Source organism: Cyprinus carpio, chromosome A14 (genome assembly GCF_018340385.1).
Source record: "Cyprinus carpio isolate SPL01 chromosome A14, ASM1834038v1, whole genome shotgun sequence".
In the NCBI taxonomy this organism is placed as follows: domain Eukaryota; kingdom Metazoa; phylum Chordata; class Actinopteri; order Cypriniformes; family Cyprinidae; genus Cyprinus; species Cyprinus carpio.
In genome coordinates, this window is record NC_056585.1 from 20,755,426 (window position 1) to 20,768,953 (window position 13,528).

The following is a 13,528-nucleotide window of genomic DNA, read 5'->3' on the forward strand; positions in this document are numbered from 1 at the left end:
TTTCTTGCATCTGACACATTCTGTTCTATAGGGCTTCCATTTCCTTGACCTGCAATCAAGTTTCTTCATGGACTTGTAAGCTGGCTAAGTACATTTTAGTATACATTATATTATTGAATGCACTATTTACACATCATTTTCACTCACCTTTGATTAAATAATTATATTAACTAAAGCGAAAATTGGCACAATATTGTGGAATATAATAAACATATAAGCACAAATCACTCGTTTACACAAATAAATTGCAAAGATGCCGCACAAAAGCATTAGACATACTTTATAAGACCTCATTATCATTTCTAATTTGTTGTTTGTATTCATTTTCTCATTTATTTGTTTATACTGACTGAAAATGTGCACAGTAAGTCTAGTTAAATGTTGATTTGTTAGCATGATAATTTCTAGTGTTCCTTCTCCTCTCATGTGTTGGACATAGCAATGTATTGCACATGCCACCTTATCTCTGCTTGCCAAAATATTTCATAGGGTTTGTGCTGTTAGCAAACAGAATTGTGGTTCCCTTTTCACGGTTGGCAGGACATTTTCACAGTATGATGTGCTAAGGATGTGAATGCTGAAATGGCTGGTTTTGGTCAGGTTTAATAGGCTCTGGCTGTTATGGTCTGGTATTGTGTGTGTGTGTTTAAGTCCATATGGGTCTCTGTGTATAAAAGCAAGTTTATGTGAGCAGACATGTCTGAGCGGACACATTCCTGCCTTTGGTTTAAGAGGAGCATTGTGGGGTGGATGTGGTTCTCACAGTCTCTTCCTGCAGCTGCTCCATGGAAACACAGAGAGCCTCAGTCCCCTGCAACCCTCTTGTTTACAGAGACCGGATAGAAGCATGCTGAAAAGATAGGGGGAGGTAAACTAGACAAAAGCCTGACCTGCGAGACCTGACCTAAAAAACTGATTTTAAACACATGGGGCAAAAGTTCAAATGAAACACATTTCTGGAAATGGAGAGTGATTTTATGATTCAAAATATGTTTTCTGTGAAATTAACAAATTAATTTTATTTGATGCATGCAATTTTTGATGCCAAAAATTAACTATTTCAATTATCTCAATGGAGAGAAAAAAAATAAATAAATAGATTATACCAGTCTGATACAGCAATACTGGCTCAACCAATAGTGTTTGTTTGGGGCGGGGCTACCTGTGTGTTCAGCCAATAGCAGACAAAAGGAGTGTTTCAGAAACCTGACTGAAAATGGTCTCCCCTCTCATTTTTTCCCCACTTCCATTTGGTGACACCAGTGGTGTAAAAATTACACAAATCTACTTAATCACCTCGGGACAATTTGAAATATGGAACATTTTTGTGAGAAAGAAATCATTATGCTTTTATTAAACTTGTAAAGTTTATAAAACATTGATGTGGAAGTACAACCTTTAGGCTGGGAAAAAAAAAATCTATTCTTAAATTAGATTCTCTTCTTTATGAGAAAAATAACTCTTCTGGATCAGTGATCCAGCAATATTACAGCAAAAACTACATTTAAATGTTGTAGTGGTTGATAACATTCCAGATTTTATTAATTTGTTGAATGTGGAAATCAATTTTATTTTAGTATTACTTATATAGTATTATTGTATTTTATTAATATTTTTGTTTATTAGTTTTTTTATAATTTTATTTCAATTTAGCTTTAATTTATTTTTTTTTTACTTCAGTTTCAGTTTTAGGCATTTTTACATTTACATTTTTAATCTAAAATTCATGTTTATTTTATTTCAGCTTTATTTCAGTTAACAAAAATGATTTGTAATCGTTTTATTTTAGCAGATCTGAGTGCACAATCAGTGAATTCTGGCACAAATAAAAGCCTGAATGCAGAACAGGTGCGTGTGACAAAAACAGGCAATGAGGAAATTCTGCAAATGGCTGGATGAAGAATGTGCTGTGCACTGATGTGTCTCAGCATCTAATAAGGTTCTGTAAGTAGCTCAGAGTCAGAGTCCAGTATAATAAACACATGAGACTTGATGTTTGCTCATTATTGACCTACTGTTACCATAGCAACAGCATGCGAGAGGGAAAGCTGAATGAAAGGCTGCGAAACAAACTTGAAGAACAGAGGGAATAGACTAATAAAGCATGAATTAATTAAAAAATGTATGCTAGTTTTAAATATATCATACTGTCATCAATTACGACATGAGCTTAAAATAATGTAATTGTGTAGATTGAAAAACCGAAAGCACTTTGGGTGGAAGTTATAATAATGCAGTCAGCATAAATACCAGAAAAGCTTTCAGACTTTCAAACACTGTTCTGAATTCACTTCTGAGAATTCCTGTTCAAACATGCACACTCTAACCACAAACTGAGAGCAACCACTATGATTAATCATATTTAATTTCAGTCATGAACACTTTATATGGATTACAGCAGGGCAACAGTGATAGATGCAATTTCCATTATGTAAATGCAACCCTTTAAAGGAACCCAGCATCTCCATGGTGACCATCAAATAGAGTGTGTATCTTTCCTGTGTGTATGCGTATGTTTGTGTGTTGAAGTTGATTTCACACTCTTAGCAGGACAAATCATATTCCACCCACACATACAAACACACACACACACACACACATACACATACACATACACATACACACACACACGTTCTAAAGGAGTTCTTTAGTGGCGAGTGTACATGCTTAGGAACAGATAGATAAACCACAGGATGTTAGAAAAGTCTTCCTATAAGGGGAAAGCTCATCACTATGGAAACAGTTGCACAGTCTGGAGCACTGGCTGTGAGGGATACTAGTTGGAAGTCCCTTCGTTTCCTGTGAAAAAGACCCAACAATGTCCATAAAATCTGCACATTTCAAGTTTTAGGATTATTATCTCAGCAATGATAGTGTTTGTCTGGAAAATGTTTTATTTCTTTGTTTACTAGGTCATTGAATGTGCTTTATGTAACCTAACGCCAACCTCATACGTCATCCGCCCGGAGCTGCTTCCGTGTACAACTAGTGGCACAAGCTATATTAAAGTGATAATTTCCATATTCAAAATGTAATATTTCTTACAAAAACACATCTATTCACTACAGGAGGTCTTTGTGCACCCCCCGGAGCCGTGTGAGACACTTTTTATTAAGGATGGGCGCTTTTTATTTAACTTCTTTTGGACTGATGCACTGCAACACCCGCTGAGTGCCATTAAACAGCTTGAAATATCAAAGACAATTTTTAATATAACTCCGACTGGATTCGTCTGAAAGAAGAAAGTCATATACACTGATAGATGACTTGAGGGTGAGTAATTTATGGCCTAATTTTCATTTTGGGGTGAAATAACCCTTTAAGTATTGTTTTTCTGTGGGTTATATGGTTACATCAGTAGGTGGTAACAAGTGAATTTATGAGTTAAATCGACTGAATAGTTTATTCAGTCAGTTTGTTCAAAAACACTGATTTATTCTGAAACAAACAAGTGACTGCCTTACGTGAGTCACTGAATCATTTATTCAACTGATTTGTTAATTTAAAAAAAAAAAACAGACTGAAGCAAAATAAATAAAATAAATCAGACCCTCTAGTAACTAGCATGTTATTTTATTTAGTAGCCTAATGTTCAGGTTTTATAAATCACTGAAATAGCATTCAATGAGTTTGAACCATCGCTGGAGCACAGACTAAAAAAGAGGCCATATTGAGATGTTAACCAGTACTGACTCCCACTCATTTGTCATGATGAGATGATGTACTGGACTTACACAGAAATATGACAAAGCTATGCTGCCTCACATGGCTTAGCCTTAAAAGCTCTTATTGGATGGCACACAATTACTGCTTCCCTCTGTATGAGAAGGCAAGAGAAAGTGGAAATCGAACTGTCAGATAATTTATGCAGGCATTTCTGTTATGTAGCTGCAGCCAGGGAAAAAAGGGCTTTTAATAGATGGGGGTCATCCCTGAGTGGGGAGGAGATGAAAGTGTGAGCTGCTTTATACTGCACTTCACTGAAGACGCCTTCCAAACACAGCCACTTTCAATTGCCACAGGGAATCTTTCTTTCTTGCATTCTTTCTTTCAGTTAGCTTTTCTGTAAGTTCATGCATTGTCCAACTTGCTGAATTTTTTTTTATTTATTTTTTTTATTTTTATTTTTTTTTAAAGCATTTAGCAAGTTTTTGGACAGTAAATAAAACTAAGTTACTCATCAGTTTCTTAGTGACTTCATTAGAAACTGTAACATAATACATGGTTTAAGATGAATTATAACTGATCATTTGACCTTTGTTGATGTAAGTGACCTAAGTAATTCAAATCAAAGTGAAGTGAAGTGAAGTGAAGTGACGTGACATTCAGCCAAGTATGGTGACCCATACTCAGAATTCGTGCTCTGCATTTAACCCATCCGAAGTGCACACACACAGAGCAGTGAACACACACACACACTGTGAACACACACCCGGAGCAGTGGGCAGCCATTTTAAGCTGCGGCGCCCGGGGAGCAGTTGGGGGTTCGATGCCTTGCTCAAGGGCACCTAAGTCATGGTATTGAAGGTGGAGAGAGAACTGTACATGCACTCCCCCCACCCACAATTCCTGCCGGCCCGAGACTCGAACTCACAACCCTTCGATTGGGAGTCCGACTCTCTAACCATTAGGCCACGACTTCCCACTAAAACCATCTTTTAAAGAAAATAAATCTGTCTCTTTTACCTTAGTGGAAAATATAAGGTAGGGTGGCCCTTATTGGGAGGGCTTTTTTTTTTACTGGAAATGTTAACCTCTCACCCCCTCATTTGTTTCTCCACTAGACTTATGTAATGTATGCAAAATACCATCCAGATAATTTGTCATTTAGGGTATGCCCAAAGAATGTATCTTTTTATCAACAGATACTTCAAGATCTGATTGCTAATATTAGCGAAGGTTTTGCTCACTAATAAACTATTGACTGTTTCTGATATCAGATGACTCTCTATCATTAGGCCACAACTCCCCCTTTGTTTCTCCATTAGAAGTAGGGGCAGTTGTGGCCTAATGGTTAGAGAGTTGGACTTGTAACCCAAAGGTAATTGGTTCGAGTCTCAGTATCAGCAGGAAATGTAGATGGGAGGAGTGAATGTACAGCACTCTCTTCCACCTTCAGTAACCACGACTGAGGTCCTTGCGCAAGGTATCAAACCCCCAGTTTCTCCCTGGGCACTGCGGAAAATGGCTACCTACTTCTGCTACACTGCTGTGTGTGTGCACACTTTGATGGGTTAAATGCAGAGCACAAATTCTGAGTATGTGTTACCATACTTGGCAACATGTCATGACAATGGCAGAACATTTGCATCTTCTTTGTTATTCTTGATCTCCATCAGGACTTCTTAAATGAATATTCTGGTTCCTGGGCAAACAATGCAGGTGTTGCACTTATCCAATAGTACCATGGACTCCTCTCAAAGACCAAATGAGGAAAAACAAACACAGGACATTATGCAGATTTTCAGAGAGCACCGAAATCTGTTTCCAGGCTCCTCAAGATTACTGTGATTGAAGGACTTCTTGGATCATCATAAATATCTTCTTCACCAGTACAGTAATTTCACTTTTTAATGTTCTGCTTCTATGTGCGCAAGAACTTTGCGACTGAAGGACATGTCCGATTGTCATCACGATCTAGATCAGTTCACAAATTTTCAAAGATCAGTTATCATCAACAGCGTTGTAATTCTTTTTTCTTTTCTTTTTTCTTTTTTTTTGGCATTTGATGCCTTTTTTTCGATAGGACAGTAAGTGGACAGGAAGCAAAGTGGGAGAGAGAGATTAGGACGGGATTTGGAAAGGTCCATGAGCTGGAACTCAAACTCAGGACAGCTGAAGCGCAACGGCGCTACCTGTCGGTCTAACAACATTGTTCTGTGTTCTTGTTTTTAACCTAATTCACAGTATACTAATGGTCTTGTATAATTATTCATTACGTGCTGTTATGGTCATTAAGAGAGGATTTAAATTTTGTTGAGCACACCCCAAATGTAGTCCAATCTTAGCAAAATTTGGTCTGTTTCCATTTCTCATGAAGGGGAGTTGGCTGGGCAGGTGAGAGCAGAAGTTTTCAAAAGTCCCCAAATAAGGGCCACCCTATAATTTGGTTTGTTTTTGCCTATAGTTTTTTTTTTTTCTCTCCAGAACTTCATGCGACGATACAAATGTGAAACATTCCTCACATTAAGCCACTAACACGGTAATATGAGGAACAAAATCATGATGAGTCATACATACTAGTGCCATTTTAACCGTATGTCATAATGACCAAAAAAAGTATATATTTTTACTAAAAAAATAAAAAATTAAATATGCTAAATACAGTTTCATGGTCAGTAAGAAATATTTATGACAATTAAATGTCCTCATTTCTTGGCAATGGCAGGTGTGGCATAAAGTTTATTTTGGACCCTGCCTTCGAATCATTTACAGTTTATAATGCTCTTTTTCTGTCCCATGCCTTTTCTCAGCAGTGTAGCACTAAAGCCTTTCCCAGGCTGCTGTGTGACAGCCGGATCAGAGCGAGCACTCCTGACAACCCCACTGTGTCAGGTAAGAAAAACAGCAGGTCTTTTTAATTGAAAAGGGATCGAATCACCCAGTTAGCAGAGGATAGTCGAACAACCGTGTATGTACTGACAAGAGACAAGGATTTAAACACACGTAGCTATTGATTATGATCACGTAATTTATTTAGATAGACTTCACACACTCCCAAACCAGACTGAGGGATGTGCGAGAAGATATCAGCATAAATAGGGTCCTTACTGTATTTATGGATACTGATATTTCTAGGGGTTTTATGTCTGTATGTTTCTTAGGTAGAACGTTTACTGAAGCACAAATGCACTAAAGCGGGTTCCAGCACTGGAAATGCTTCCAAAACCAGGGACAAAACCACAGTGGATATCAATCAATCAATGCTCCTGAATGAAATTTTGTCAGCTTACATGCAAATAAATGTCCTGAGAAACTGCTCAGAAAACAAAATTACTCATAACACACATAATTGATTTCACATTGATTAGTCTAAGTATTTTGATATCCAAAATGATCAATCAGAAAATATACTTTTTATTAAGATAAATATGTGAGACTAATACATAACACACATTTACTAATATATATACAATATAGTGAGTTGAAGATGATTGTGCTAGCGCTTTAGAAGATACTCTTTTCATCCCATTAATTTGATAATAAGAAATGCCAAGGAGCTGCAGACTCTTTAACTGTATTTATCTATAACTAATCTGTTTTATGTTTTGTGTAATGTCAGCAAACATCCTCCTGATATGTCTTCCAGACAGATGAAAGGCCTAAGGAAAGCTGACCAGCACATCTCCTTTCTTGATTCAGATACTGTATATGCATATAAATATGACTCATACATCCACTAAATTAGATTTTGAGGCCCTGTGCTAACACAAACCTTTCATGTTTAAAAGCTGGGGTGTTTTATCATTCAGTCTAGCCAATTTGTAGTTTTGAATATTTTAGTTTGTTGAGAGAGGTGAGCAAGCAATCACGGTCAAATCAGAACCTGCTATATACTGTATAACATTATCGTTATAGATAGTTCTTAACCTACCATTAATCATGGCACCTTAACATAAAATATGTTACTCAGTGGCTATCAATTTGAAGTTGGGAAATGACAAACAACCAAGCCATATTTATACAATAGTACGAGTGCCATCAGTGCTTTTCATGTTATCAGATATTGTAAGTGGGTTGATTCTCATCTGAAAATAAAAGCTGATATATAAACAGCATCTTGCCAGAATAAGGGTCTTAATAGCTGCATCTCATACCAAGGTGGCACGTCTTGTTGTTTTCTCATTGGAAAAGCCTTTAAACACAAACCATTCACTGTATCTGTTCTGAAGTTGTTATACTTTAGTAACAAGATCGTTCTGACTCATGCCTAACCAACAACACAGAGCAAATGTCAGGTTTAGAGAGTAAATGTTTTCTGAACCAACAAGACCCATGAAGACTTTACCAGAGACCAAAGACCTGTTCTGATCTGTATCACATAATAGATCATAACATTCACTGTGTTCTTCACATGCTTCACGTTAAATAAAAGGAAATAGGAATAGGAAGTGTGTCCAAATGACATAGAATGTGGTCTAGCTTAAATACGGTTGATGGATACAGTACATTCTCCCAGGCTGCTTTCAAAAGGAGACACTAAACTGTATGGGAAAGATGGAAATGATAAAGCGGTGCCTATAAAAGCATAGTGCCATCTAGGGGTTTTTATATATGATAAATAAAAGGAATGGCGCCTGAAAGACCAATTGTTAACACACAACACTCATCTTGGGAAATAAATATGGAAAATGGGAAATTTCGAGAGAGGTGAGTATTTAAGTAAGTTTAAATAGAAAATTATAGAATACATATGAAAGACTGACCCGGTTAAAAGACAAAATTCACATATATTCTGAAAGACAAACCCATGGGATGCATACTTTGCAAACAGGGAACAACATTTTCTAGTTTTTCAATAAACATACATTGCAAATGAAGTAAAAGATCATAAGTGCTACAGTATCAAGGAATGAGTTTAAACAATGCATCTTTAATGATTAGGAAATTAAAACATTCGTGACCATCATAGTACAGAATGTTCTCATGTGGTTCTCATAAGGAAAAAAAAAATAACTTAACTGAACTGAACTAAAGAGAGTTTCTTCAACAAGAATCCTTTTTTGAAATATTGCTTAGCAACAGCTCACTGAATACTAAATGAAATCCTTGAATATAAGTGATCCACTTAATAAAGTCTTCATTTATTCATGATCATCTTATAAAGTTCTGTGCTGATTAAATCTAACACAGTGATGGTCAAAAAAAAAAACTATAAAAGAGGTTTCTCATGCATTGGAAATTTCTTCTGCTTACTCTTCTGAACATTTCTAGCTCAACAGGCTACCCACATTAACAACAGCATATATGTTTATGCATGTGTTATCAACTGGATATGTTCTCAGCTGTATGTTACCTAGCCTCATGATGCTACAACAGCATATATGTTTATGCATGTGTTATAATATATATATATATATATATATATATATATATATATATATATATATATATATATATATATATTCATGGAATAATGCAAAGTAAAAATATTTTGGGACATAACTGTTATTTTACAAAAAAAAAAAAAATATTTATATATATATAACCACTTTTGCATCTCATAATAACTTGTGCATTAATAATGCAATAATGCAATTATAACACTACTGTATGTGAAGCACTCAATATGGGCCAAATTTGCACATCTATCATTACATTCACAAGTGTTTTGAAAAGTGCCACGGGTGTTTTAGCAGAAAATGACATAATTTAAAGGCCTATTATCCCAGGCAGTGTTGTAACAAAACATAGAAACCAGTATGTGTGAAAGGCTAATAAATAAATAAATATATAAAGCTGCACAAAATACTGAAAGGCCAAAGGTGAAAGGTCAAAACTTGGTCAAAATCTTGGTGAAATTCGACAACATAAATAATGTTCTATTTATTATTATTATTATTTTTAATATTATATATATATATATATATATATATATATATATATATATATATATGTATATATATATATATATGTATGTATGTGTGTGTGTGTGTGTGTGTGTGTGTATTCTTGATAATGTCAAAAATCTATGGTTCCTGTACCAAAAACGATATTATTTAAAGCATGTTTTTTTTTTTTTCTTACCGAAAACGGGGTAAATGACCCAGAGAAAATAGAATGGTTAAGCAGCTTCTGATGATGAGAGCTCATTCTCATCTCCGTTACTGTGGAAACCAACTTCACATCCCACTATACGCGAATTCCTACCAATAGCCACTAAAACTTCAGCATTCAAACTATTCATTCCAACTGACAAAATCTGCTTTTGTTAAAAATGCATAAAATCGAACCTCAATATAAACTAATCTATGCAATCACGTGTATTTATAAAATAAATAAATAAATAAATAAATATGGCATAACTTACAGCAGTTAGTTACAGCGAAACTGTTAGCTACTTCCAGATTGTCGATGTGAGGCGTCAGTCTAAATTCAGCCGTTCCGAACTGAACCATTCCGATCCGAAATGCGCTGTACTCCTGATCAGCTCCCCTAGGAAACAAGCCCCCTGAACGACATACACAAAATACATGTTAAAAATTATACAGTTCACAACATTTAAAACGTTAATTTAACAAAAATGACGCCCATACTAAACATACCAATTTGAACACTTGGAGATCCTCCAGTTGTCAACCCGCATAAAAGGGAAATGAGACAAATCGATAAATTCTTAAACTGTTGCATCTCCACGACAGTGTGTGTTCACCCACTGTATGAAGGAAATATTTGTCGTTAATACAGTTGGATCAAATCCGTAACATGTTGAGGCGTTGCTGGAGAAAGAGCGCGGCTGCTGTCTGCAGGTGGTTCCTCTATCGCAGACTCCTGCCTCAGTCCCGCTTCTGGAGGAATAATGCAGATCTCTCTCTCTCTCTCTCTCTCTCTCTCTCTCTCTCTCTCTCTCTCTCTCTCTCTCTCTCTCTCTCTCTCTCTCTCTCTCTCTCTCTCTCTTCCCTCTAGTCGCGCGCCTTCCTATGAGTTGATACCTTCACTAACATACAGGAACACTGCACATACACGGTAACCGGCGACGAATAACAACAAGACACGTAGGCTACTATAAGAACACGGAGGTGATTAAAATTAGAAATCATTTCAAAGAGCTAGTTTAAAACACAGGTGTAAGGTTTCTAAATTTGTATTCGTTTTTTTTTTTTTTTTTTTTTTTTTTTTTTTTTTTTCCGAAAAACATTTACACCGTTTCCAATACCAAAATAATAATAATAATAATTATATATATAAAGTGCTAAAAATAAATAAGTGGTGCAACCATCATGTAAAAAAATTAATAAAATAAATAATAATAATAATAATAATAATAATAATAATAAAACATTTTTTCAGGGTAATTATTGAGTCATGAAGCTGACTTTTTCCAAACCTACCACACAGTCAACATAGTAATAAATCATTTTTTGTGGTTAGTTATTTTTTCACATGACAACAAAATGACTGCATGTTGGTTACACCACTCTGACTTTGATTTGGCTGACAAAGTTTTTCAAATATCAATAACATTATGCTTCAATGCATTTCAAATAAATAATAAAGATTGTGCCAAGCTTATGTCATAACTGCTTACAAGCTATGGACAGTTAAACCACCTAGTCATTTTTGTTTTTAAGCCCAACAAAAATATTTTTATTTTATTCAGATACTGTAAATGTGTTAATCACAGAAAGCTGTATTCAAGGTATTTTTGTATGAATTTCATTTTACAACTTTAAATAACCTAAATAAGAGAGAAAGGTTTAATTTTCCCAGTTCTTGAAAATGGACTTTTATGAATCTAAGATTAATATTATAAAAGGGGTTTCTTTCTCAGATAGATATTCTGTTCATTTTCCCCCTTTAATCACTCAGTCAATGAGTTTTTGTTGTTGTTTGTTTGTTTGTTTGTTTGTTTGTTTTTACAATCATACAGATTATACGAGTTTTACCATCCATATAAGCTAAATATTGAGCATATCTCCATGGTATTGCATGGTATTTTCAAAATAAAATTGAAATTTTTGCAAGCCCCATTGAATATGTCGGCCCTTGAGTCATTAACACCGTCCACCTCACTTGTTACGGCCAGTACTGGGCTTCCTAAATTGTGTCCACATCTGAGAGGTTGAATTGACTTCAGGACCATGGACAGGTCCCTCTCACCTCCTCAAAGCAAATGACATAAAAACTGAGCTGTACATACAGCCTTGTTTTTTTTTTTTTTTTTTTTTTTTTTCTGTAATTTCACATCTATGATGAAATAAAAGCAATTAAAATTTCATAAACATTTTGCATTACATAGCTTTGAACAACCTCCTGAAACCATTTTATTTAACTATGCGTGCACTCGTTTGTGTTTGTGTGTGTGTGTGTGTGTGTCTATATATATATATATATATATATATATATATATATATATATAATATATATATATATACATATAATATTATATATATATATATATATATATAGACACACACACACACACACAGATGTGTGTGACATTTAATACACCTGTCTTTAATTTGTACCCCCGTACCACAACACTGCAAGTCATTCTTCTAGCTTGGAAGTGTACATCCCAGGCCATATTCTCTAAACCCCAAAGTGCAGTCTCTGATGAAAGACCTTACTGCTTTCATTGCTGAATATATAATGGCAATGAATCTACTAATACTGCTCACAGGTATCTAATTGAATTTTGGAAATGTTCTGTCTTCTCCCCTCCCTTGAGCACAGACCATAAGCAACACATTAATCATCATCTCTTACATCTCCCCAACCGCCATGTCCCAGTTTCATTCCCCTCAGCCCATGCTCCATACTGCGTGAGCTGCTATAACAAGATCCCGGGCTGGAAGGTCTTTCAGAGTTAAACTGCAAATATAAAAAATGAGCTCACTGAAGTGATAAATGGAAAATTAAATATTTCATGATGAAAAAAATGACAATGTGTTTTTCTAAAGAAAGGTGAAGATAACCATAAACCACTTTTAATCATTCAGGCTCAGGTAACAAGTAACTTCGAATCACTTCACAAGCATATTTTAACTGTAATCAGTATGGATATATAGTTATCAAGCCAACTACACTATGTATTCTCTGTATATGTTTGTATAATTAAGAAGATGAGACTGACAATAAATAAAAAAGATGCATAACTGAGATGCTAAAATTAGTAGTAACTATAATCTACAGTTAGCTATGATCCATTTAAGCTTTAGTATATGTTGTGCATGGCACACATACATGCTCTCTCTCTGTCTCTCTCTCTCGGCACTCTTCAATGTCCTTATTCAAGCTCATGGCTGTTTATCAAGTGGGTCGTCCTCACATTAACGTGTTACTGCTCCATCCTCTCTTCTCCTCCTGGATAAGCCCTGTGAAGCTGCACATATATAAGCAGAAAGGGCATGCTGTGGGCAAGGAGACTGGCTGCAGGACTAATGGCCATTCTGCATGGCATGGACCTAAGAGTGACACACTGAGAGAACTTCACATGATATAGTATGTTTTAGCCTATAGCTATATCACAGGCTACTGTGTCTGTCTTATTTGGCTTTTCTTCTGTAGAAAACAGTACACAAGGCATTTCATATATTTTACACACCAAGATATTGTACACGTCACTGAAAAAAAATTGCTGAAATGCGGCTCAATTATTATGAATTATTATTGGTGCTCAGTTATTATTAATGTTCTAAACAATATTGAAAACTGTTTTGCTGCCTAATTTTTTTTTTTTTTTCGCAGTATTCTTTGATAAATAGAAAGCTAAAAAGAACAGCATTTAATGGATAAAAGATACTAAATGATTAATAATCGTTTAGAAACATTTACAAATGATGAATAGTTTCAACTTTAGATTGGC

At 35.3% G+C, this 13,528-nt stretch overlaps 1 protein-coding gene across 1 annotated transcript in view; it reads right to left on the reverse strand.

Annotated features, from left to right (window-relative positions):
* Window positions 1-10,549, reverse strand: part of LOC109046307 (glutamate receptor 2-like) — a 31,512-nt gene extending 20,963 nt beyond the window's left edge. Inside the window, 2 exon segments of the mRNA XM_042770194.1 lie at window positions 10,031-10,171; window positions 10,266-10,549. Coding sequence (XP_042626128.1) covers window positions 10,031-10,171; window positions 10,266-10,350 — 226 coding nt within the window. The 5' untranslated portion in view covers window positions 10,351-10,549.
* Window positions 10,550-13,528: the final 2,979 nt, after the last annotated feature.